Here is a 25,727-nt window from a genome sequence, read left to right on the forward strand (position 1 = left end):
GAGTGACGTTGGAAAGGAGGGTCAAGAAATTCTCGATCATGGCCATGAAGGAACATGTCACAGAAAAGGAACAAAATTGTCAAAATCAGGCTGACGAACACTTTCTGCAACCATTTAAGCTCTTTACAGTGACTGCTGACATTTGGCATTTCTTTTCAAATCTTTACCCACTCAGTTTTCCCCAGGCCCACCTCACTGTTCAATTTCTGGCCAGGGAGCATGTTACTAAAAATGTGCTTTCACATGTTTTTTTTTTTTTTACATGAGCTCATGTTACTTACATAATCATGTTATAAATATAAACGAAAAATGTACATGATTTTTCTGTAAGGAAAGACACTCTTGTGCACTGTAGAGTATTGTAGCAGCAGGACTGAGAAACTCTCAGATAGCTACAACAGTGCAACTCCCTCCCTGCAGCAGCCAATGGCATGATGAAGCTGCGCTCAGGTGCCACCCATTTTCAGTGTGTAAAGCAGGGAGTGCCAGTTGCAGCACTCACACACTCTCACACACACACACGCACACACGCACGTCCTGCTACTTTTGTGGATTACTGTTTTTATGGCAATGTTTCTAACCTACTTTTTAATAACCACATTTTGTACTACTGTAAGTATTTCACATCATTCTGGGGATGAAAAGGGATTTTATGTCTCTTTCTCATTATCATTAGTGTTATAATGTTAGTCATGTAAAACTCTTCGGAGATTTCCTTTTTGGTAAATGCTTGGCTGGAATTCCCCAGCAACCACAACATTACATTAATTTTCCCTTTTTTAAATTATTTATTATATTAAATTTTTCCATTAAAAATATTAATTTTTCATTGTTTGTTTGTTTGATTATTTTGATGTTCTTATTTTTTATGGATATGATTACGAATGTGTGATTTGTATTTGTGCATAAATAGGTAATCTGGGTTCAAGCTGATAAAGGAGAACTGCAAACGCTCCGTCGACAGAAAAGAGAATGGTTCATCCCTCCAAAGAAGCTGATGGAGAATGTGGATTATACCAATCAAGAATTCATTATGAAAGTGAGCATTTATATTAATAAGACAACTTTCTTGGAGGTTATGTTTTTGCCTCAGTTTGTTTGCTTGTTTGTTTCTTTGTCCGTTTCCAACATACCTCAAATAGAAGTGGTATTTCAAAATAGATTTTGATGAAATTTTGAGGAAAGGTGGGCCATGGGCAAAGGAACAATTGATTTAATTTTGATGCAAATCCAGATCTGTGGCTTGACAGAAGTATGCACTCTACCGAGTGCACTTCTAGTTAATACATGACATCACATTTTTACTTATCATGAAGATAAAGTAAAGGTAAAACTAGATACAGACTGTGCCTCAAGTCACAGTTCTTTGCACTAGCTGTTACAAACCGGAATGTCAGGTCACCATACCCTATAGATTCGGAACGGTAAGAGACATGATGCTTAGTGACAAAAAGTTGCACCCCGCCACCCTAAACATTTTTTTTTTTTAATCATGAAAATTAACAATTATTAGTGATTGAAAAAAAATACCATTTTGCATGGATCATTCCGGTTTGGTGATCCAGATCTCCACTGAAAGGCATAGCAACATAATCCAGCCCAGAGGTATTCTTCATGTGAAATTTGGTGATGACTGATTGAAAACTGAGGGAGAAATAATGTCCTAAAAAATCATACGAGAATAATAATAATAAGAAGAAGAATAAGAAGAAGAGTAATGTACAAAGATCCTCAGTGAGAGTCGTAATTTGTGCCAGTGCTGCAAGCACAAATTAATTGAACATGAAGGGAAACATTAAACAGGTTGTATTGCAATTCTGACAATAAATCGTTTACAGGTGCAAGAAAATTAGAGTAACTTCAATCGCTTTTTTTTTGTTTTAATGCTGTTATGAATAATGGAGTTCCTCCTTTTGCACTCACAGGCTCAGTTTAGACTTTAGATCAGAGTTTGGATTTTCAAAGTAAGATTTAAATATAAAAAGTGAGCTGGTCACAATTGAATTTAAAATGGGGAATTTTACCCATTTTTCAGAATTTGTGGTAATTGTTTGTTACCAAATATTAAGAGCCTCAAACAAGGATTTGGCCTTATGTTTATGTACATGATAATCGTCTGGTTACTTCTGTTTTGTTGTTATTTGTGCTCAGCACTGGTCCAAATGTCTCGAGCTGATCAAATCGTAGTCTACAAGTTTAATTATAGTTTATTTACATTTAGTCGACTTGCTGTGAAGAATCGCCAAGTACACGGACATCAAGGAAGTTGGATTCAGGTTCATCATGAAATAATTGTTTCGACTTTGACACCGACAGCAAGTTTAGTATTAAAATGGTTGATTGCAAATGACAAAATATTTCTAGGATTTTATTTACAAAAATAGTTATAACTAGATGATATGATACTGGTCATGTCTGTTGGCAGGGAAGTTTTTTCCTTAAATAACATTACATAATTTTATACGATCGGGTATGTCTCTGTTTATAGGAACTCTGCTTTTAACAACAATGTGTTACAGAGCTCATTTAATATAAGGCTTTGTAAGTTTGAGTATTGAAAAAGTTTGCTGTACCGATTTATTTTCAAGAAAGTACTGCACCATATTAGTTTGTCACAGATGTCATGAGCCCTAGTTCCTTTCGAAATCATTGAGCCTCATTGATCTGGACATGAATTTAGTTATTTGGAAATCATTCACAAACATTCACACAAGAAATATGGCATTTATATAAACCCAGTTTCAGTTTGATTTAGCTTATTAAAACATTCTGTAGCGCGGCACGGTGGTGTAGTGGTTAGCGCTGTCACCTCACAGCAAGAAGGTCCGGGTTCGAGCCCCGTGGCCAGCGAAGGCCTTTCTGTGCAGAGTTTGCATGTTCTCCCTGTGTCCGCGTGGGTTTCCTCCGGGTGCTCCGGTTTCCCCCACAGTCCAAAGACATGCAGGTTAGGTTAACTGGTAAGTCTAAATTGACCGTAGGTGTGAATGTGAGTGTGAATGGTTGTCTGTGTCTATGTGTCAGCCCTGTGATGACCTGGCGACTTGTCCAGGGTGTACCCCGCCTTTCACCCGTAGTCAGCTGGGATAGGCTCCAGCTTGCCTGCGACCCTGTAGAACAGGATAAAGTGGCTAGAGATGATGAGATGAGATGAGATGAAACATTTAGTAAGTGATCACTAGTTGAGGCACACAGTATAAGAAATAAGAAGTATAATGTGGAACATTTTTATTCATAAAGCATAGTATGATTAACTCTCAACAAGCAAGTTAATTTCCCTTCAAGTACATATCTAACCTGACCATGTCTGTTACCAGTTACTAAGCCCAAAAGCTAAAGATGTCTTACAACCTGAGGATTTGGAGAGGGGGGGGGGGGAAACAGTTAAGGCTTTCCTGAAAGAAGATCAAACAAAATAGATGAGTTTCACTATGCAGTGTTTTCATTCCTGTGTGAATGCGTTACTGGCTTTCACATTAGATCAGGCCAAAGATAACAGATAATGCGTGGGACACACTGCAGCAAAAAAACCAAAACAAAACAAAATTAATGTTCACAGAATTTTTTTGCCCTGAATCATCTCTTATTTTATCAAATTACCCATATTACAAGAATAAAACAGATTATATCAGGAGTCCTGAGCATTGTATCAGAGTTTCTATGGAATCAAACAAACATTGGGGACGACATGTTGGCATGTCTGTCTTTGGTTATCTATCATTCAGGCATGATGTTAAGCTTGTGTTTTCCAATGATACTGCCACCATGTTTCATGTCATGACTTATAGATGTAGTATTGTAAATCAGAAGGGTTAAGCTGGAATTTAACACCACAGGATAAACTGGGATGGTCATCATTTAATATGTGTTATGGAAAAAAAATAGGTATATTGTTCGAAATTAGACAAAAAAGAATTTGGACATTCAGTAGTGGCTTTATTAAAGATCAGTTATGGTGTTTTAGTATTTAATTTGCCATCCTTTGTTTTGCAGACCTTCTTGTCACAGAACATATAACTTTTGCATATTTTGGCAAACGTTAAAGAGGTGAAGAGAAACTGTTTCAGTGGAGTCTTTTTGGAGAATTCCTTGAGGAAAAGGGGTCAGAACAAGCAAATTAAAAAAAAAAATGAAATGGAAAAAAAATGGTTGAGAGGAACTGTATTGTTATTGTTGCATGGTTTCTACTAAAAAGTTTTCTTGGTCTTATGAAAACTTGGGTTCAGACATACGTGGTAAATATGTAGATGGAAATTCAGATGAAATTCAGTGGGAGTGCATATAATCGTCAAATACAGGATGTCTCTCCACAAAAATGTTTAGCTGACTTTGTCCCTAAATCAGGTGTTTTAATGCAAAAAAATACAAATCCTGGCAGTAATTGCTTGTGCACAAATGGCCTCGAGCTCGTGTGATTGTCTGATAGCATCAGAATGTGCCAAAAAAAAAGAGCTGTCTATTTGTGATGAAAGCACTGCAATTTCTAATTGGGGAACAAATATTGCTTATTTGGCCTAAATTTGAGTCCCAAAAATCATACCAGTGCACTAAAGAGCGGGGCAAAATTGCACACTGTAAGTTACAGTGGTGCTTGAAAGTTTGCGAACCCTTTAGAATTTTCTATATTTCTGCATAAATATGACCTAAAACATCAGATTTTCACACCAGTCCTAAAAGTAGATAAAGAGAACCCAGTTAAACAAATGAGACAAAAATATTATCCTTGGTCATTTATTTATTGAGGAAAATGATCCAATATGATATATCTGTGAGTGGCAAAAGTATGTGAACCTTTGCTTTCAGTATCTGGTGTGATCCCCTTGTGCAGCAATAACTGCAACTAAACGTTTCCGGTAACTGTTGATCAGTCCTGTACAAAGGCTTGGCGGAATTTTAGCCCATTCCTCCGTACAGAACAGTTCCAACTCTGGGATGTTGGTGGGTTTCCTCACATGAACTGCTCACTTCAGGACCTTCCACAACATTTCAATCGGATTAAGGTCAGGACTTTGACTTGGCCATTCCAAAACATTCACTTTATTCTTCTTTAATCATTCTTTGATAGAATGACTTGTGTGCTTAGGGTTGTTGTCTTGCTGCATGACCCACCTTCTCTTGGGATTCAGTTCATGGACAGATGCCCTGACGTTTTCCTTTAGAATTCACTGGTATAATTCAGAATTCATTGTTCCAGCAATCATGGCAAGCCGTCCTGGCCCAGATGCAGCAAAACAGGCCCAAACCATGATACTACCACCACCATGTTTCACAGATGGGAAAAGGTTCTTATGCTGGAATGCAGTGTTTTCCTTTCTCCTATCATCCCGCTTCTCATTTTAACCAAAAAATTCTATTTTGGTCTCATCCATCCACAAAACATTTTTTCCCATAGCCTTCTGGCTTGTACACGTGATCTTTAGCAAACTACAGACAAGCAGCAATGTTCTTTTTGGAGAGCAGTGGCTTTCTCCTTGCAACCCTGCCATGCACACCATTGTTGCTCAGTGTTGTCCTGATGGTGAACTCATGAACATTAACATTAGCCAATGTGAGAAAGGCCTTCAGTTGCTTAGAAGTTACCCTGGGGTCCTTTGTGACCTCGCCAACTATTACATGTCTTGTTCTTGGAGTGATCTTTGTTGGTCGACCACTCCTGGGGAGGGTAATAATCGTCTTGAATTTCCTCCATTTGTACACAGTCTGTCTGACTGTGGATTGGTAGAGTGCAAACTCTTTAGAGATGGTTTTGTACCCTTTTCCAGCCTGATGAGCATCAACAACACTTTTTCTCAGAAATCTCCTTTGTTTGTACCATGATACACTCCCACAAACGTGTGTTGTGAAGATCAGACTTTGATAGATCCCTGTTCTTTAAATAAAACAGGGTGTCCACTCCCACCTGACTCTAATTTCACCTTCAAATTTACTGTTAACCCTAGAGGTTCACATAGTTTTGCCACTCACAGATATGTAATATTGGTTTGTTTCCTCAATAAATAAATTACCAAGTATAATATTTTTGTCTCATTTGTTTAACTGGGTTCTCTTTATCTACTTTTAGGACTTGTGTGAAAATCTGATGTTTTAGGTCATATTTATGCAGAAATATAGAAAATTCTAAAGGGTTCACAAACTTTCAAGCACCACTGTATCTGGTACTATAAATGACATAGCCTTATGTAATACTATTTTGTGTGATGCTGTTTAAGACACAGACTTGAAATTGCTAGTTGTTGTTGAAAACCAATAGAATTTGGCTGTTTGACAGGGTAACAAAAGTATGAAGGACTAAAAACGGACAAAACAATGGGTAATAGTACTGATCTTACACTCCAGAAGACATTGTCTTTACCAAAACACCAAACACTGCATGGCATAAACAAAAGATTCCCTTTTATCATGTATATTGGCTCTGCTTGAGATTGAGAGCAAACAGAAGTTGGCATCTGTGGCTAAATATACGAAAGAGTCAGATCATTAAGTTGTAAGTGCTGTAGCCACTATATAAGGAATAAAACATGACAGGATGTGCTGTTATACAGTCATGGGAAAATAAATTATGCCCTCCTTCAATTGAAGGTTTTTATTTATCAGGACCTAAATAACAATTGGGTGATCTCTGAACCAACGTCTCTGAACTTTCTCAATGCAAAATATGAGAATCTTCTGAAACAAGTTGCAGAGCAGGATACTGCAGAGAAGAGTGTTCTGAAACATGAAAACAGGCTTTAAATGACCAGAAAGCATGGCCCATGTGAATCAGTGAGTCTTCGACACCCATGGCCCTATTACTGGTTCACCGGTTGTCCTTCCTTGGACCACTTTTGGTAGATACTAACCACTGCATACTGGGAACACCCCACAAGATGTGCCATTTTGGAGATGTTTAGACCCAGTCACCGAGCCATCACAATTTGGCCCTTGTCAAAGACGCTCAGATCCTTATGATTGCCCATTTTTCCTGCTTCTAACACATCAACTTCAAGAACTGACTGTTCTCTTGCTGCCAAATATATCCCACCCCTTGACCCCTTTTTTATACGCATGTGTATTCACTTTATATTTGTGCCTCCCGCTCTACAACCGCTTGTTATTAATGCACTGCATGGCCATACCATCTAGCTATATTAGCTTGGTAGTCATTTTCTAGGTGGCATTGTACTTAACACATGTAAAGTTTCTTTATTTTTTCTTTTTGTATTTTCTGTATGTGGCATGAAATAAACTATCTGTTCACCATACTTAACATTTGATCTAGGGGGTTTGTGGTGACATGCTGTGTTGCCAAACATCACACTGTGCATGATGACCAAACATGTCCATCTTGGTCTCATTAGTTGAAAGAATATTGTTCCAGAACTTTTGTGGTTTGTTCAGATGCAATTTTGAAAACCTAAGTTATGCTTTGTATCCTTTTGAGAGAAGGAGCTTTTTCCAAAACACCTTTCATGAGCATCATATTGTTCAGTCTTTTTCTGTTTGTTTGTACTGTCAAACACAAACATTGAATGTGCTTACAGTGGCCTGTAGGTCACATGATGCAGCTCTTGGGCTTTTATTTATATCTTTTGAGCATTAAATGGTCTGATGTTGGACTAAATTTGTTGGGATGCCCACTCCTGGGAAGATTGACAACTGTCTTGAAGGCTCTCCATTTGTAAACGATCCTTCTCACTGAAGAATGGTGGATTTTGAATTGTCTGAAGATGGCCTTGTATCCCTTCCCAGATTGATGAGCCACATCAATTGCTTCTCTGAGGTCATGGCTGATGTCCTTTCTTTTTGGCATGAAGTAGACACACACCTGTGTATTCCAGAACACCAAACTATCAGAAATTCCACATTTAAAGAGGTATTCACACTTCTTAAGAATTAACTTACTCTTATGCATTTCATTGGTAACACCTGGCTGCTAATTACTCTCTTAATGATTGCAAACTCGGAAGGGTATACTGATTTTTTTTTTCTCACCTGGGTTCTGATTGTTGGTTTACTTTTTTTGGGGAAAAGGTAACATATTGAAATCTGTTGTGCATTTTGTGGTTATGTGTTTGTTGACTTGAAGTTGGTGAGGACCACCCTCAAACTTTATTTGGTGGCTTCTTTCTTGGAGGTGAATCTTTCAGTTCATGGCAATGTAAAAACTCACTTGACTGTGAACAGTGTTACAGCATCTTTCAGTTCATGGCAGGCCTGTGCCTTGGTGGTTCCTGGGTTGATCCTGACTATCTGAACCACCTTCCTCTCAGCTGAGTGTCACAGTTTGAGTCTTCTTCCAGCAAAGTGGCTTGGCAAGGTGGCTACACCTCCCAATAACTTGTACTTGGGTACATACAATTCTTTGAATTGATTATCTAAGAGTCTGCAATTGTTTAGAAATGGTTCCAACAATATTCATTTGTGTAAATCTATGGTCCTCTTTCTAACATTTGCACTGAGATCATTCAACTTTCCCACTGTACTGTGTGTTGGTCAATCCAATGAGTGCTGTCAAACAAACGCTTTTTATGTTGGCACTGAGAAGCTACCACCTGTAATCATTCAAGATCACAAAAAGTAAGTTAAGAGGCCTTGGCCGTGGCAAATTAAGAGATTTTTGGAATTTCAGCACCATTGAATTCATAATCTAAATAGGTGTGCGTATTTTTGGCCCTGTATGTATAATTTTGACCTTGTGTTTATTTTAGAAAACCCAAAATAAACTAAAATTTCTGCATCAAATTCTTTTTTTAAGCTGTATGTTGTACAATTATTCTGCCACAGAAAAGACATTGATATCCCTGCATGCAAACGTCTGACCTCAACTGTAAAATCATAGAATTGAGGGGACCTTCTTTTTTTCCATTACTACTGGCCCATAATGGCATGTACTGAAGTACTTTATTCCTTTTATACCACAGCAATTTGCCAACAATTACAACCTCCCCTCAGAAAAAGTTGGAACGGTATGTTGAAATTAAAACTGAAAACAGTGTTTTATAAGCAATATTTGACCTGTCTCGCACTCAAAAAAAAAAAAAAACCAGCACATTATTGATGTTTTACCTCATTAATTTTATTTTTTTAAAAATAAGCACTTGTTTCAATTTTGATTCTGACAGTACATTTTTTTCAAAAGAGTTGGGACAGGAAAGCATTTCCCATTTTATAATGTTGCCTTCCTTCTCACAATACTTAAAGATGTTTAGGGACTGAAGACACCAAGTGCTGAAGCATTTCAGGTGTTATTTTGTCCCATTCTTCCTGCAAGCAGGTCTTAAGGTGTGCAACAGTATGGGGTCGTTGTTGTCATATTTTTATTTTCAAAACTTGCCATACATTCTCTACTGGGGACAGAGGGCACACACCCTCTTCTTCCATTGTCTTGTCGAAATATCCCTGTAAATGTTGTTGTCTTGAAGGCAGAATATGTTGCTCCAAAATCTCAATGTACTTTTCTGCATTAATGCTCCATCACAGAAGTGTAATGTTACCTTTGCCAAGGGTACTGACATGATGCCATACCATGACACACCCTGGCTTTTGAACTTATTGCTGGTAACAGTCTGGACAGTCCTTTTGACTTTAGTCTGGCGCACACGGCATCCATTTCTTCCAAAAAAGACCTGGAATACTGATTCGTCTGACCACAATATACATTTCCACTGTGTGATGGTCCATCCCAGATGCCTCTGAGCCCAGAGAAGTTGACGGTGCTTCTGGACACAGTTAATACAAGGCTTCCTTTTTGTTCAGTAAAGCTTTAACTGTTATTTATGGATGTAACTTTGTATTGTAGAGCTTGACAAAGGCTTGACAAAGTAATCCTGAGCCCATGTGGTTCTATCAGCTATAGATGAATGACGGTTCTTGATGCAGTGTTGTCTGAGGGATCGGAGATCACTGGTGTTCAGATTGAGCTTTGTACCCTTCCCCATTACACATCAAAATTCTTCCAGAATCCTTGAATCGTTAAATTATATTATGCACTGTAGAGGGTGAAATATCCAAATCCCTTCCTATCTTTCTTTGAGGAACATTGTTTTTCAACATTTCAATAATCTTCTCATGCATTTGTTGACTAACTGGAGATTCTCATCAAATCTTTGCTCCTCAAAGACTAGGCCTTTCTTGGAAATTGATTTTGTACCAAATCATGATTACAATCACCTGTTTCAAATCAAATCATGACTTAATTGTTTGCCTCATTACTAGCCCTAAATTGCCTCCGTCCCAACTTTTTTTGGAATGTGTTGCATGTATGAAACACAAGAATGGATGTATATTAACAAACAACATGAAGTTAACCAGACAAAACATGAAATATCTTGGGGTCATCCTGCCTGCGATGAAATATAAGTCAAAGTTAATTTAAAAATAATTGTTTTCCTTTGTTTATTTGCATTTTCCATTCCATCACTTTTTTTCTGGTTTGGGGTTGTACATTTTTTTTTTATTTATTAAAGAATGGCAAATTATGTATAGTTTTACTTGTTAACTTCTTTATAACAAGTTAATAACTGTCATCACTTATGCTTAAAAAGCTATAAACCGTCAGTTCAGCATTAGTTTTTCTTTTTACAATTAGAAAAAATGCAGCTCTTTATGATACACATAAACTACAATGAGCAAACTCTTCTGTCTTGAAGGCTTTCCCCATGGCAGAAAACTTCAAGATTATTTACAGAGATGGTTACAGCATTATCCCCTAACTGTTAGAGTGAGACTAGAGACTCCATAAATGTTAATTTCACACCAGGAAACATCAATATATGAACATATGTTAATTATTAGGGGCTTTTTTTTTTAATTGTGCTGTTGCTACAGAAACTATAAAGTATTAGAACGAGCGTGTTAATATAAACTTGTGATTTCTTTTGCAGCCTGCAATTCTGTTGCAATACAAAATTAACCAATACCTTCTCACCAGTCAGAATTGAGAATGGAACAGCATTGTATTATAAATACATTTATGAAGAAGACTCACAAGTCAGTAAAATGCTTTGAAGAAGAAGAAACCTTTAATTGTCACATGCACACTTCAAGCACAGTGAAATTCATCCTCTGCATTTAACCCATCTGAAGCAGTGAACACACACACAGAGCAGTGGGCAGCCATACTAGAGCACCCAGGGAGCAGTCAGGGGTTAGGTACGGTACCTTGCTCAAGGGCACTTCAGCCCAATGCCGCCCCACATTAACCTAACTGCATGTCTTTGGACTGTGAGGGAAACCGGAGCCTACAACAGGTACAAATTAAATTATGTTGCATTCATCTACTGTATATATGAAATTGTATGTGTTTGATTTCAGATACGATCGGATGAAGAGACCAGGGAAGATATTAGATATTATCTAATAGGATCTGCGGCGGATGAAGGATTATTCACCGTCAACCCAAAGAATGGCTATGTCAGGATCCATGGCATCTTGGACAGAGAGAAAAACGCGACTTATGAAGTGAGTGTATCCTCTGCATAGCTGTGAGCAACATCACATTTTCTGTAATGATCATGAAGGTAGTGATTTATTTGAATTATTCAAATGTTAAGTAAAAAGCTATTTATTAATTTATAGTAAGAATAATGCAACGCAGTAGTTAGCATGGCCACTCCACAGCTCCAGGGTCCACGATTTAATCCTGAGCTTGGGTTACTGTCTGTGTGGAGTTTCACATGTTTTCCACATGTCCATGTTCCTTCCAGGATCTCAGGCTTCCTCACACTATTCAAAAACTTGCTCTTCAGTGGATTGGCTACTCTAAGCTTCCCATACGTGTAAATAAGATATGTGCTCCATGTGTATTCACACCTTGTGCTCTCACCAGGATGAAGCAATTACGGAAGATGAGTGAATGAATGAATGTGCTCATCAGCAGCTTAACATTAAAACAAATGAACATTTGTATTCACTATCAGAAACCTTTCATAGCAAAACCAAGAAAAAAACAATTTTCTACAAATCTCTACCTTATAGTATGTTTACTGTAAAGACAAAAAGTGTTGTTGTTTTTATTTATTTTATTTTGCTTGACTGTTTGGCAGGCAACTGTCTTGCATGAACTTGTCCACTATTCCAGGGCTTCTTGGACTTTTGCAGCCAGGGACCCATTTAAATGTACAAAACAAATAATCCAAGCACCTGTTCAAAGATTCAAAAATTCATATTATATATAATATATAAAGATTTTTTTTTTTTTGGTGTGTATGCACTGACTAAAAGCAGAACTCCCAATGAATTTTAACACTTGCCCACTGGACAATGAAATTTGTATCTTTATTTACATAAGATGGTTGGCTTTTTATCCTGCAGTTATTTTTAATTTGCTTTATAAAAGATAGCATGGGATTATTTATTCACACATTTTACATGTTTATGAGATACATTCGATCAGGTACCCTGTGGAGGCACACTTATGTCGTTCATATGCATGTACAGATGTCATACGATCGCAAAAGCCATCAAAAATCAGGTTGATGCATTCCCATATTCTCTGAAGTATGGAGGTTCTGCTTTGCACATGGGGAGTTCCATTATGATGATGATGATGATGATGATTTTAAAAATAATTTGTTTCCAACCAAACTTAAGTGGTCTTTAATGATTTAAGAAAATAATGATGTGTCTGTGGTGCAAGTGTCCTGCTCTGCTCCGGACATCCACTCCGGAGATTATGAATCTCTCATGCCAGCGCCGATCCGAATCCGGAACGGGAATTCCTTCATGCCTGCATTCACTTCCTGGTTTTCTCTGCTGTTATAAAAACACCATTCATAGACAGGAACTTTGCTGGACGCTTGGAAGGCAAAAAAAAAAAGGAGGTGCGAAGGGCTGGAGAACATGGTAATCGGGGTAAACGCGGAAGGTTTGAACTCTAAAAACTTCAACTGTACAGTGAATGTAAAGTGGACAATGGCAGAAGAATCAGATGGTTATAGACAAGATAAAGAGGAGGTGGATGATATGTTTTGGGAGGAAGTGAGGAGAAGGCAAGTGAGACGACGAAGATCAGATGGTAGCAATAGTAGCGGATCTGTAGAAACAGTTAAGAGAAGTAAACCTATGAGTAAACCTGGGCCCTGTACTACGAAGCGGGTTTTCTGGCTTACCAGGGTAACTTCGAGAGTAACTTGATCACGTGCAGCGTAACTTCCCGATTAACCCATACTACGAAAGTTGGCTATGTTCAAACCGAGGTATGCTGCCATGGCAACTTGCGCTGCATCTCAAACCTGCTCATCTCAGGTTATGTTCTTGGTTAACCCGAGGTTTCCGATTAACCACACCCTTTTTAAACACCACCTCTCCACCGACATTTCCTCTAGAGAGAATGCCAATGTACCTGGATGACCCGTGCGATATCAGAGCGCAGATTAGAGATGGGATTTATGGCTCTTTGATGGGATCCGCATCTTTGTGATCCGTTCTTTGAAAAGAGCCGTTCAAAAGACTGGCTCATTTGGCTCTTTTTAAATATTTATTCAGTTTTAAGAAGACAGCGTCTAAAGAAGCCAGATCCCTCTGCTTAGACAGTGACATCAATATTTCTGGACATACCTTTTATATAAAGCAACCTAGACTTACATTATTGTAACCCCTAAACGCTCATAAATAACCATTAAAAAACAATGAGGGCTTCAATGAATGTCCATGCAGAACGGCTTTTCTGTAAAAAAAAAAAAAGAACCCACTCAAGAACATAGTTATCAAGAACGCAAGAATATTTTATAGAAAAACACTTGTTTTACAAAAATATTTAAGTCTGAGATACAAAATAGATACAACTACAATAAATATAACACAAGAACTAGTTATCACACAAGAACATTTTAATAGAAAAAAACAAACTTTCTATATTAAAAATATTGAAATTGTAACAAAAATAGATACAACTAAACAGTCAGATAAATAGATAAAGTTATAACAAGAACACAAAATTATTTTAATAGGAAAAAAACTATTAATGCAAAAAATATATTATTATTAGAAAAATAGATACAACTAGACAAACAGATAAATAAATAAATAAAATACACAAAAATAGAACAAACAAAATGACGATAGAATAAATTAAATGAACGTCCGTGCAAAGTAGTTTTCCCACAATATTATCATTAATATCACACAACAACATTATAAACTATATACAAAACAATTTGAACTATTAGGCAAACAGATAAAACTTGAATAAATAAAAGGCAAATGAATGCTTGCTTGCACGCGCACACACCCACCATTATTAATGATGTTTTTATATTTCATTTTCACCTGTTGCCAGGTGCGTTTGGCACTGCTGTTGCCTCTGAAATGTTCACAGGACATACACCAACTTAGTCAAAGGGACTGAACAGTCAGTCATCCTAATTCATGTGACTCTGTGCACATATCAGCTTAAGTAGGCTACTCCATGAATTTACCATACCAAATTTTATTCAGGATTTTTCGGACATTAAACAAGCTATATATGACTGGGGCCACGTCAAAGGACCATTTTCTGTGACTTGTGATTGATCATGAAGCTTTCTCTCATCCTATACTTCTGTTCTGGAACATGTAGAAGGGAGAATGTACTTATGCATTTACCCGATCGGCAATTCGTTGCCAACATGCTTGCTGCTCCTTAAGGCCTCTGCATGCTCTTGCGACAAGGCTTTCGCAGATAGCTTTTCGCAGACAGTTGTAATTTATCGTTGAGCGGGGAGTAATAGGCGTGCGCGATGTTATTCACCGGCACAACGCAAGGGGGCACGAAGTCGCTAGGAGTAGTTGGTGGGTGTGGTTAGTGGAGTGTTTATCCTCCGGTTACTTATAATGACTAGAACTTTTTTTTTATTATAATGACTAGAACTGGAGTCGTATAGATGTACGTACTTCCTCACTTCCTCAATCAACCGCTCTTCGTGCTGCTCCATCTTCGCTCGTGTTTTTAAAAATGGCGGTCGTGAAAACAAACCAAACCGGGAAAGTAGGGAAGCAGAAGTGCGTGTACAGCAGATGTAGAGTGGACCAATCAGAGCCCTCTTGTCTGCGGCGCTGTCTGCGAGGCTTCTGTGGTGGTCACAATTTTTGGGAGGTGCGCGCAGAGTGTCTGCGAAGGTGGGGGGGCTACGCAGACACTGTCTGCGACGCTATCTGCGAGGACTGGGTTGTCAGCATAAATTGGCCTTTATTGGCAGCTGCTGTGTTAGATTTTGCTCTTAATGTTGTTTTGAACTCCTCGTAGCTTTGCATTATGACAGCGCATTCTTCCTCCGTGAAGTACGGCGACCGTGCCATTGTGAACAGTGGTGATTTCCGCTGATAACCTCCCCTTTAACGTGAACACGCATTAACCCTGATTAGGTTAAACCAGGTTCAACAAATCAACTTCATAACTGGCGTCGTAGTACCGTTTAACCCCAAACAAGATAACCAGGTTTTGTCAACCCCGGTTTAGCGGGGGAACCCTGGGTTACTTCTGGGTAGGTTAACCTCCGTTCGTAGTACAGGGCCCTGATAAGGAACCAGCTTGGAAAGTTATCATAGTTTTTGAACAACAAGGGCCAGATTTACACCCCATTCATGTCACCAAAGCCATAGAAAAAGAAATAGGTAAAATCAATCATGCACGCTTCTTAGGAAATGGAAGACATGATTTTTGTGATATCTGAAGATCAAAGAAGGGAAATCTTAAAGAAAACATCACTAAATGGATATAAAATAACATCACACGTCCTAGGAGCAATAGCTAAGAAAAGAGGAGTTATAACAGGGATTCCAGTTTCAGTATCCATTGAAGATATTAAGAATAACCTGAAAGGAGGAGAGATAGTGGATGCAAAATGACTCGCCAAAGGTAAAGAGAAAACAGAAAGCCTATCGATTTTACTTTACTTTAAAGATGAAATGCCTGACAAGATACAAATGGGTTTCATGTGCTACCCAGTGAGAGAATATATTCCTCCCCCTTTGCGATGTTTTAAATGCCAACGATTTGGACATGTAGCAGCCCAATGTAAGGGTAAACTTGGATGTGCAAAGTGTGGAGAAGGACATGAATATGGGAAATGTGGAGAAAATGCTGCAATTGTGGAGGTCAGCATAGTGCTGCTTATGGAGGATGTGAGAGGCAGAAAGAAGCAAAGGAGGTCCAGAAATATAAAGTAACTTATCAAGTCTCATATGCAGATGCATTAAAGGAAATAAATAAAGCTAAGAAAGACACGAATGCTAATAGAAATGTCTCTCCATCAAAGCAAGTTTCTTGGACTCCAATAAGTTATGCCCACAGCTCTAGCTTTGTAAGACAGAATGATGATGGGACCAATATGTCTCAGCTAACAAAGGTAGGCCTAACAAAGTCTAACCCAGAGCCAAAATGTTGTGAATGTAAAACACACATTACAAATGACACCCTTTTGATTAAGGAAAATTAATTTATTGCATTCATTTGTACCATAGTAAATGTTACAATGCAACACTCTAGTAAGAGTGACCGAATTAGATCAGTTGTAAAAACTGCAAATGATTTTTTGGGTATTATAACTAAAGCTGATGAAATTCATGAAATGTTAAATAGCAAGTATGGAGAGTCACAAGTTGGTTAAATGCCTAATGGTTTTTATCATTCTCCAGTGGAATGCAAGAAGTCTGATTGCAAATGGACAGGAGTTTAAAAGGTATGTTGAAGAATTAAGCAGTAAACCAGATGTTATATGCATTCAGGAATCATGGTTAAAACCACATTTGGATTTTGTCTTAAAAGGTTACAACAGTATAAGACAGGATAGAATAAAAGATAGAGGAGGAGGGTGTGTGACCTTTATCAAAGAAGGGATATCATACAGACATTTAAAAACAGCTGAAGAGCATGAATGTATTGTGAGTGAAATTTTTAATGGTGATAATGGCAAATATACAATTGCTAATTATTATAACCCATGTAAAGCTTTAATAAATGGGCTGTTGAAAGATATTTTCAAAAGATCTCATAGAGAAATATGGTGTGGGGACTTTAATGCCCATAACAGTCTATGGGGAAGTAATTATACAGATCTGAATGGGGAAGTTGTAGAAGAAATGATACATGACAGAATGCTTGTATGTTTTTAAATAATGGTACTGGTACAAGGATAAATGTATACAAAAATAAAACATCATGTATTGATCTAACTCTGGTAGACAGGAAATTAGCCAGTATATGCGAGTGGGAAGTTGATCTAAATACAAGCATTGGTAGTGATCACTTTCCAATATTTTGCAGAGTAGGAATTGAATTGAAAACTGAAGAGAGTTACATACATCACAAGTGGAATTTTATTAAAGCAGATTGGGAGAAATTTTTATATAGTTGCAATAATGAAATGAAAAACATGCCAGAGAAAGATCAAACTATAGATCAGGTGAATAATAATATAACCATTCCTATTATCACTGCAGCTAGTCAAAGTATTCCTATCAGTAAAAGTCAGAAGAAAAAAGTGAATGTCCCATGGTGGAATCAAAAGTGTCAAGAAGTCATTAAAGACAGAAACAGAGCTTTCAAAATATTGCGTAAAACATTAACTATGGATAATCTTATGGAATACCAAAGGAAAAAAGCTCTAGCAAGGAAAGTGATTAAACAAGTCAAAAGGGAATCTTGGAGACAGTTTTGTGCTGCAATAGGTAGGGAGACAACTTTGAATAAGATGTGGATGATGGTTAAAAAAATGTCAGGCAGGTATAAGCCATCAAATATTCCTGTGTTAATTAGTGACAAGAATTTACAAGCTATATCAGACAATGAAAAGGCTAATATGTTGGCTAAAATATTTGCAGACATACATAAAGGAGATCATCTTGACGAGTGTTATAAAAAAAGGAAAGAGGAAATTTTAAGAGCAAATAAAGGTATATTAAATGCTAAAACAGGAACAGGGTCAATACTTGATGAAGACTTTACATTACCAGAGTTAAAAATGGCTGTTGCTAATACAGCGTACTCATCACCAGGAATTGACAAATTATGTTATGCCATGTTTAGGAAACTCCCTGACAAAATGCTGGAAAAGATCCTTGAACTATTTAATAAAATTTGGAATGAAGGCAAATTACCCATATTATGGAAAAAGGCAGTAATTCTTCCATTTCCTAAACCTGGGAAAGATTCTAGTAATTCAGGTAACTACAGACCAATAGCTTTAACCTCACACTTAGGAAAGTTAATGGAAAAATTGGTAGTGGCCAGATTAAATTACTTTCTGGAAAAGGAAGACTTGCTTAAAGGCTATCAAACAGGATTTAGAAGAAGTAAATCAACTAGTGATGCTCTTGTTAAACTTTGTAATGAGGTTGAAAAGACGTTAGTTATGAAAGAGGTAATGGTGGCAGTTTTTCTGGATATTGAAAAAGCTTATGATACAATGTGGAGAGAGGGACTATTAGTCAAATTAGAGAAGATTGGAATTGATGGGAAAATGTATAATTACATCCTTGACTTTTTATCACATCGTACCTTGAGGGTCAGAGTAGGAAATGGACTATCAGATGAGATCATGGTAGAAAGTGGTATTCCACAAGGGAGCGTCATCAGCCGTATTTTATTCAACCTCATGATTAATGGCATATTTGAGAAAGGAAGAGAAGGATTATTGTATGCAGATGATGCTGTGATTTGGAAAAGGGGGCGTAACATTTCACATATTGTGGAAAGCATACAAAAAGAGATGCAAATACTAGAACAGTGGGGAATAGACTGGGGATTCAAGTTCTCTATACAAAAATCTAAGATAATGTTTTTTACTAAAAAGAAGGTTCCAGAGACTTATAAAGTAATGTTATATAATCAAACACTTGAAAGAGTAAAAACATTCAAATATCTGGGGATGGTGATGGATGAAAGACTTACATGGAAACATCACATAGTACATATAGAAACTAAGTGCAAAAAAGTATTAAACCTTATGAGAATGATTTCTGGGCAACACTGGGGTGCGGATAAAGAATTACTCGTGAACATATACAAAGCACTAATCAGATCAACCATAGATTATGGATGTATAGTGTATAGTTCTGCATGTACAACATCTATTAGGAAGCTTGAAAGAGTTCAGTTTAAAGGCCTAAGGGTTGCCTTAGGAGCAATCAAAACAACGCCTACCTGTGCACTGTTAGTCGAGGCTGAGGAACCCCCAATTAAATTAAGATTTGAGAAACTGTCTTTAACATACTGGGTTAGGCTTATGCGGAGTACAAATAATCCTGCTCTGTCTGTGCTAAACAACAGTTGGGAATACCAATTAAAGAGTCCTGGTTTTGGGTGGAAAGTTAATGACATGGGGGAGAAATATGGAATTAAAGACTTTAGCTTTAGTCCTGCACTTGTTTTGAGCAAAGTTCCCCCATGGATGTTGCCAGTCCCAAAAGTTGATCTAGAACTGCTGAAAGAGAAAATGGAACAAACTAATGAACGGGCATTAGCTATGTACTGTGAAAGACATCTTATATCTAAATACTATGGGTTTGTAAAGATATTTACAGATGGGTCAAAAGATATACAAAATGGTCATTGTGGAATTGGGATTTTTATCCCAAAATTTAACAAAAGTTATGGATATAGAATAAGTAATTTTTATCAATATACACAATAGAGTTAACTGCAATAATTACTGCACTGAGATGGATTGAAGAAATCAAACCACTTAGATCTGTTATATGCTCTGACTCACTTGCAGTTTTGCTCAGCCTTGAATCAGGTAATACAGTAAGAGAGGATCTGGTAATTGAGACAAGACATTTGCTATTAAATATTAGAAACCTTGGAATATTAGTTCAATTTTGTTGGGTCCCAGCACATGTAGGAATTAAAGGAAATGAAATGGCTGACAAAATTGCCAAGAAAATGCTGGATAAAGAACATATAGGAATTAATATCTCAATGGGGAAGGGAGAAGCAAAAACTAAACGTAAGTCAGAAATGCTGATCAAATGGCAACATGATTGGAAGGCAGAGCACAATGCCAGGTTCTACCAATCAAATCAGGGAAATGTTTGGGGGAAAAGGGCTACAGGTCTCAACAGAAGGGAAGAGGTTGTGTATAGTAGACTAAGGTTGGGTCACACATGTCTTAATGGTACATTGCAGATAGTAGGGAAGAGTAATGGGTTATGCAGGTACTGCCAAGTTAAAGAGGATGTAGATCATGTTCTATTTAACTGTTACAGATACTCAGACCACAGACGACAGTGGAAAGAAAGAGAGGCAGAAAATGGAATAGTGAATATCCTGAAAGAAGTAGGAATGCAAAGAGATAAAATGAAATCCCTATTTATTTTTCTCAATAACTCAGGTCTAATGAAAAGGATTTAAATTTTTTGTTTGTTTACTTGATCAAATAGCCATAGTCTGCTAAGTCCCTTTACACACTCCTGTACAGTAGGTGGCGGTATGCACCAAAGAGATGTAATCTGCCAATAAACTAAGAAGAAGAAGAAGGAACTTTGCCAGAACATCTTGCTTTGCTTCTAGATGTTTCTGCGCCTCTGTTATGTTTCATGGTTGTTTGCTCAAGCTCATTTTTCTAGTTCATGGTTTTTGCACTAAGGGTTTATTCTAGTTCATGTTTTTTTGCACTAGGGGTGTTTTCTTGTTTTAATTGTTTTGTTATAGCATTTTTTGTCCTTGCCTGTTTCGTGTTTTTGTCCAGTTTTCTGTCTCTTGTTATCTGGATTATTTTTGCCATTTGTTTTTGTCGCGTTTGTTTACCCTTGTGCCATGCCCTTTTCCCTGATTAAATCTCTCGATTTATTTGATTACTGTCTGTGTTCTGCTTGTGGATCCTTATCTCAGCACACCTCCACGACCCCTAACAGCAAGTTGAACAGAAGGAGGACTCTGGGTTTCTTTTCTTTTTTGCATTCAATCTCCCATTTGCATAGTGATTTACTACAACCAGAAATGTCACTTCTCCAACAGTGAATACATGTGCAAATTAATACAGCTGAACGGAACATATTCTATGAGCAGAAACTTCTTTCTGCCATTTTGCCAAAAAAAAAAAAACTATGCAGGAGGAGGGAAGACACTGAAAGCCGGAAGGAAACCCACACTGACACAGGCAGAACACACAGACAGGATTCGGAACTCAGAATCAAAACAGACTCTGCAGCTGTAATGTGGGAATAATACTATCACGCCACCTGCTTGAAAAAGATACTGCAATGCACTTCAAAAGTTAAGGATGATAGAATCGACAATTTGTATGCTTCAGCTCCTACCTCTGCTCTTTATAAGAACGCCTTCAGCTTCAGTCCAAATTTGACTTAATATCCACAAGTAAAACACAGACGCAGTTATTCCTTGCTAAACAACTTTTGAGACTGGGGATAAAGCGGGAAGATTATTAGCACATCAGGCGCGTGCAGCCACACTATCCAGATTGATCCCCAAGATCAAATCCGTGTCAGGTGAAATTACCTCAGATCCTCATCTCATTCTCATCTCATTATTTCTAGCTGCTTTATCCTGTTCTACAGGGTCGCAGGCAAGCTGGAGCCTATCCCAGCTGACTACGGGCGAAAGGTGGGGTACACCCTGGACAAGTCGCCAGGTCATCACAGGGCTGACACATAGACACCGACAACCATTCACACTCACATTCACACCTACGGTCAATTTAGAGTCACCGGTTAACCTAACCTGCATGTCTTTGGACTGTGGGGGAAACCGGAGCACCTGGAGGAAACCCACGCAGACACGGGGAAAACATGCAAACTCCGCACAGAAAGGCCCTCTCCGGCCACGGGGCTTGAACCCGGACCTTCTTGCTGTGAGGCGACAGCGCTAACCACTACACCACCGTGCCGCCCCTACCTCAGATCCTATTGAGATTAAGATATTTTGAGGATGTGCATCAGATGTTTTTAGCTTGTGTTGATGGGTGGTCCTTAAAAATGATTAAACAACCCATTTGTACAAACCATGAATGCAACTAAGCTGTGCATGATTACTGTAAGTGCATATACATACAGTGGTGCTTGAAAGTTTGTGAACCCTTTAGAATTTTCTATATTTCTGCATAAATATGACCTGAAACATCAGATTTTCATACAAGTCCTAAAAGTAGATAAAGAGAATCCAGTTAAACAAATGAGACAAAAATATTATACTTGGTCATTTATTTATTGATGAAAATGATCCAGTGTTACATATCTGTGAGTGGCAAAAGTATGTGAACCTCTAGGATTAGCAGTTAATCTGAAGGTGAAATTAGAGTCAGGTGTTTTCAATCAGTGAGATGACAATCAGGTGTGAGTGGGCACCCTGTTTTATTTAAAGAACAGGGATCTATCAAAGTCCGATCTTCACAGCACGTTTGTGGAAATGCATCATGGCATGAACAAAGGAGATTTCTGAGGACCTCAAAAAAAGCATTGTTGATGCACATCAGGCTGGAAAAGGTTACAAAATCATCTCTAAAGAGTTTGGACTCCACCAATCCACAGTCAGATTGTGTACAAATGGAGGACATTTAAGACCATTGTTACCCTCCCCAGAAGTGGTCGGCCAACAAAGATTACTCCAAGAGCAAGGTGTGTAATAGTCGACGAGGTCACAAAGGACCCCAGGGTAACTTCTAAGGCTACGTTTACATTACGTCGAATCAGCGGATCATCAGATTAACGTTCTTAAAACGATTCGCGTTTACACTAAAACCGTTAGCCGTGCACACAGCAACACCAATACACGGATACGCTCGGCTCTGCAGGCATCCTGCGCTCCAAATCACTCCACCCTGAACAGCGAGTGCCCTCTGGAGGGTGCGCACTCCGGCCCTGCGCAGCTCACACAGCGCGCGAGTGAAGTGCACAAGCCACGATTCGGGACTAAGCCGCTGTGTGTGTGTGATCCCAGCGCACATCACTTACTACTTGCAAGTGGAAGGATGGCAAGCCTAAAGACAATCATAACTACACAATGGGCAGTATTTGCATCAGTATTTGCAGTATTTTCATACTTTTATACTCTTTAATGAAAGGTGATACAAGGCGGAAGTCCGCGCCGTTTTTCAGCAGTCGCGTCACATGACCAACGCCAGCGAATCAGGAAGGTGGATGTCACAGTGACATTGTCCAATGAGGACGCCAGCTAGAGCTCAGCACAGCGTATTCGCGTATCTCAATGTTTACACAGCACCGGACCAGATACGATCTAGATTGAATACGTGGACGCTGGCGGATTCCCGTTTCCCGGCTTTTCCAGGTGGTTTAATGTAAACGGACAGTGCATCCGCGAAGAAAACGAGATAGATACGGTCTAGTGTAAACGTAGCCTAAGCATCTGAAGGCCTCTCTCACATTGGCTAATGTTAATGTTCATGAGTCCATCATCAAGAGAACACTCAACAACAATGGTGTGCATGGCAGGATTGCAAGTGGAAAGCCACTGCTCTCCAAAAAGAACATTGCTGCTTGTCTGCAGTTTGCTAAAGATCACATGGACAAGCCAGAAGGCTATTGGAAAAATGTTTTGTGGACAGATGAGACCAAAATTCTATTTTGGTTTAAATGAGAAGCATTATGTTTGGAGAAAGGAACACAGCATTAGAACCTTATTTCATCTTTGAAACATGGTGATGGTAGTATCATGATTTGAGCCTGTTTTGCTGCATTTGGGCCAGGACGGCTTGCTATCATTGATGGAACAATGAATTCTGAATTATACCAGCGAATTCTAAAGGAAAATGTCAGGACATCTGTCCATGAACTGAATCTCAAGAGAAGGTGGGTCATGCAGCAAGACAACTACCCTAAGCACACAAGTCGTTCTACCAAAGAATGGTTAAAGAAGAATAAAGTGAATGTTTTGGAATGGCCAAGTCAACATCCTGACCTTAATCCGATTGAAATGTTGTGGAAGGACCTGAAGTGAGCAGTTCATGTGAGGAAACCCACCAACATCCCACGGTTGAAGTTGTTCTGTATGGAGGAATGGGCTAAAAATCCTCCAAGCTGATGGGCAGGACTGATCAACAGTTACCAGAAATGCTGCACAAGGGGGTCACACCAGATACTGAAAGCAAAGGTTCATATACTTTTGCCACTCACAGATATGTAATATTAGATCATTTTCCTCAATAAATAAATGACCAAGTATAATATTTTTGTCTCATTTGTTTAACTGGGTTCTCTTTATCTACTTTTAGGACTTGTGTGAAAATCTGATGATGTTTTAGGTCATTGTAGAAATAGTTTAAGGTGGGTGGAGCACAGAAGCACGGCAGGCCAGAACTGAGTTCTCACAAAAACCTTTATTGCACTTTTCAGCGTCTTATTTTGCTCGCGCACACACACACACACACACACACACACACACACACACACACACACACACACGAGTGTTCAGGTTGGGGAGAGCTCCCTTCCTCTGCTCTCCCTCTCATCTTCTAGGGTGCGGTCACTGGGGAAGACAGACAAACACAGGTTAAGTCCCATCAGGTGCAGTGATTCTGCCACTTACCTTCTCTGACTCTGCCCTCCATTTACAGACCGACGCTTGATCATGCCCCCACTGCCACATACCCCCACTGCCCGACTCAGGCCAGGGAGCCGTCCAGCCTGCAGCTGACTCCCCCCCCTTGCACCCCCGGCCTGTGGACCACCTCGAACTTAAACGGCTGGAGTGCCAGATACCAACGGGTGATCCGCGCGTTGGCATCCTTCATGCGGTAGAGCCACTGCATGGGTGCGTGGTCCAAACAGAGGGTGAAAGGGCGCCCCAGCAGGTAGTAGCAGAGGGCAAGGACCACCCACTTGATGGCGAGGCATTCCTTTTCTATTGTGCTGTACCTGCCCTCGCGCACCAACAGCTTCTGGCTGATGTACAGCACTGGACGGTCCTCCCCCTCCACCTCCTGGGACAGAACAGCCCCCAGCCCTCTGTCCTATGCCCCTGTCTGCAAAACAAAGGGGAGAGAAAAGTCAGGGGAGTGTAATAGTGGCCCCCCACACAGTGCAGCCTTTACCTCCGAGAAAGCACGCTGGCATTGCTCCGCCCACTGGACCGGATCTGGTGCCCCCTTTTTAGTCAGATCAGTCAGCGGGCTGGTGACGTCCAAATAATTAGGTATAAACCTACGATAGTAGCCAGCCAGCCCCAGGAACTGTCTGACCCCCTTTTTGGTCTTGGGCCTTGGGCAGGCCGCAATTGCTGCTGTCTTATTGATTTGGGGACGCACCTGCCCATTGCCCAAGTGGAAACCCAGATACCGTACTTCCACCTGCCCAATCGCACAGTTCTTCCGGTTGGCTGTGAGTCCCGCTCGCCTCAGTGACCTAAGGATGGCTCTTAGATGTTCTAAGTGCCGCGGCCAGTCATTACTATAAATAATAATATCATCCATGTATGCAGCCTCATAGGTAGAATGGGGGTGGAAGACCCCATCTATAAGCCGCTGGAATGTAGTGGGCGCCCCAAACAGCCCAAACGGAAGCCTGACAAACTGGTGTAAGCCAAACGGTGTGGAAAAGGCAGTTTTCTCTCAGGATAGCGGAGTCAAGGGGATCTGCCAATATCCCTTTGCAAATCCAGTGTCAAATAAAAATGAGCCCGGCCTAGTCTATCGAGCAACTCTTCAATATGAGGCATTGGGTACGCATCACATTTAGACACTGCACTGACTTTTCTATAGTCCACACAGAACTGGACCAACCCGTCGGCCTTGGGAACCAAGACCACCGGGCTGCTCCAGTCACTGTGGGACTCCTCGACAATGCCCATTTCGAACATGGCT

The 25,727-nt window shown here is 39.3% G+C and overlaps 1 protein-coding gene across 1 annotated transcript in view; it reads left to right on the plus strand.

Annotated features, from left to right (window-relative positions):
- The first annotated feature begins 501 nt into the window (after window positions 1-501).
- Window positions 502-25,727, plus strand: part of LOC132879137 (desmoglein-2-like protein) — a 98,332-nt gene continuing 73,106 nt past the window's right edge. Inside the window, exons 1-3 of the mRNA XM_060913710.1 lie at window positions 502-612; window positions 914-1,039; window positions 11,290-11,436. Coding sequence (XP_060769693.1) covers window positions 565-612; window positions 914-1,039; window positions 11,290-11,436 — 321 coding nt within the window. The 5' untranslated portion in view covers window positions 502-564. The remainder of the gene's footprint in view (window positions 613-913; window positions 1,040-11,289; window positions 11,437-25,727) is intronic.

Source organism: Neoarius graeffei, chromosome 1 (genome assembly GCF_027579695.1).
Source record: "Neoarius graeffei isolate fNeoGra1 chromosome 1, fNeoGra1.pri, whole genome shotgun sequence".
Classification (NCBI taxonomy): Eukaryota; Metazoa; Chordata; class Actinopteri; order Siluriformes; family Ariidae; genus Neoarius; species Neoarius graeffei.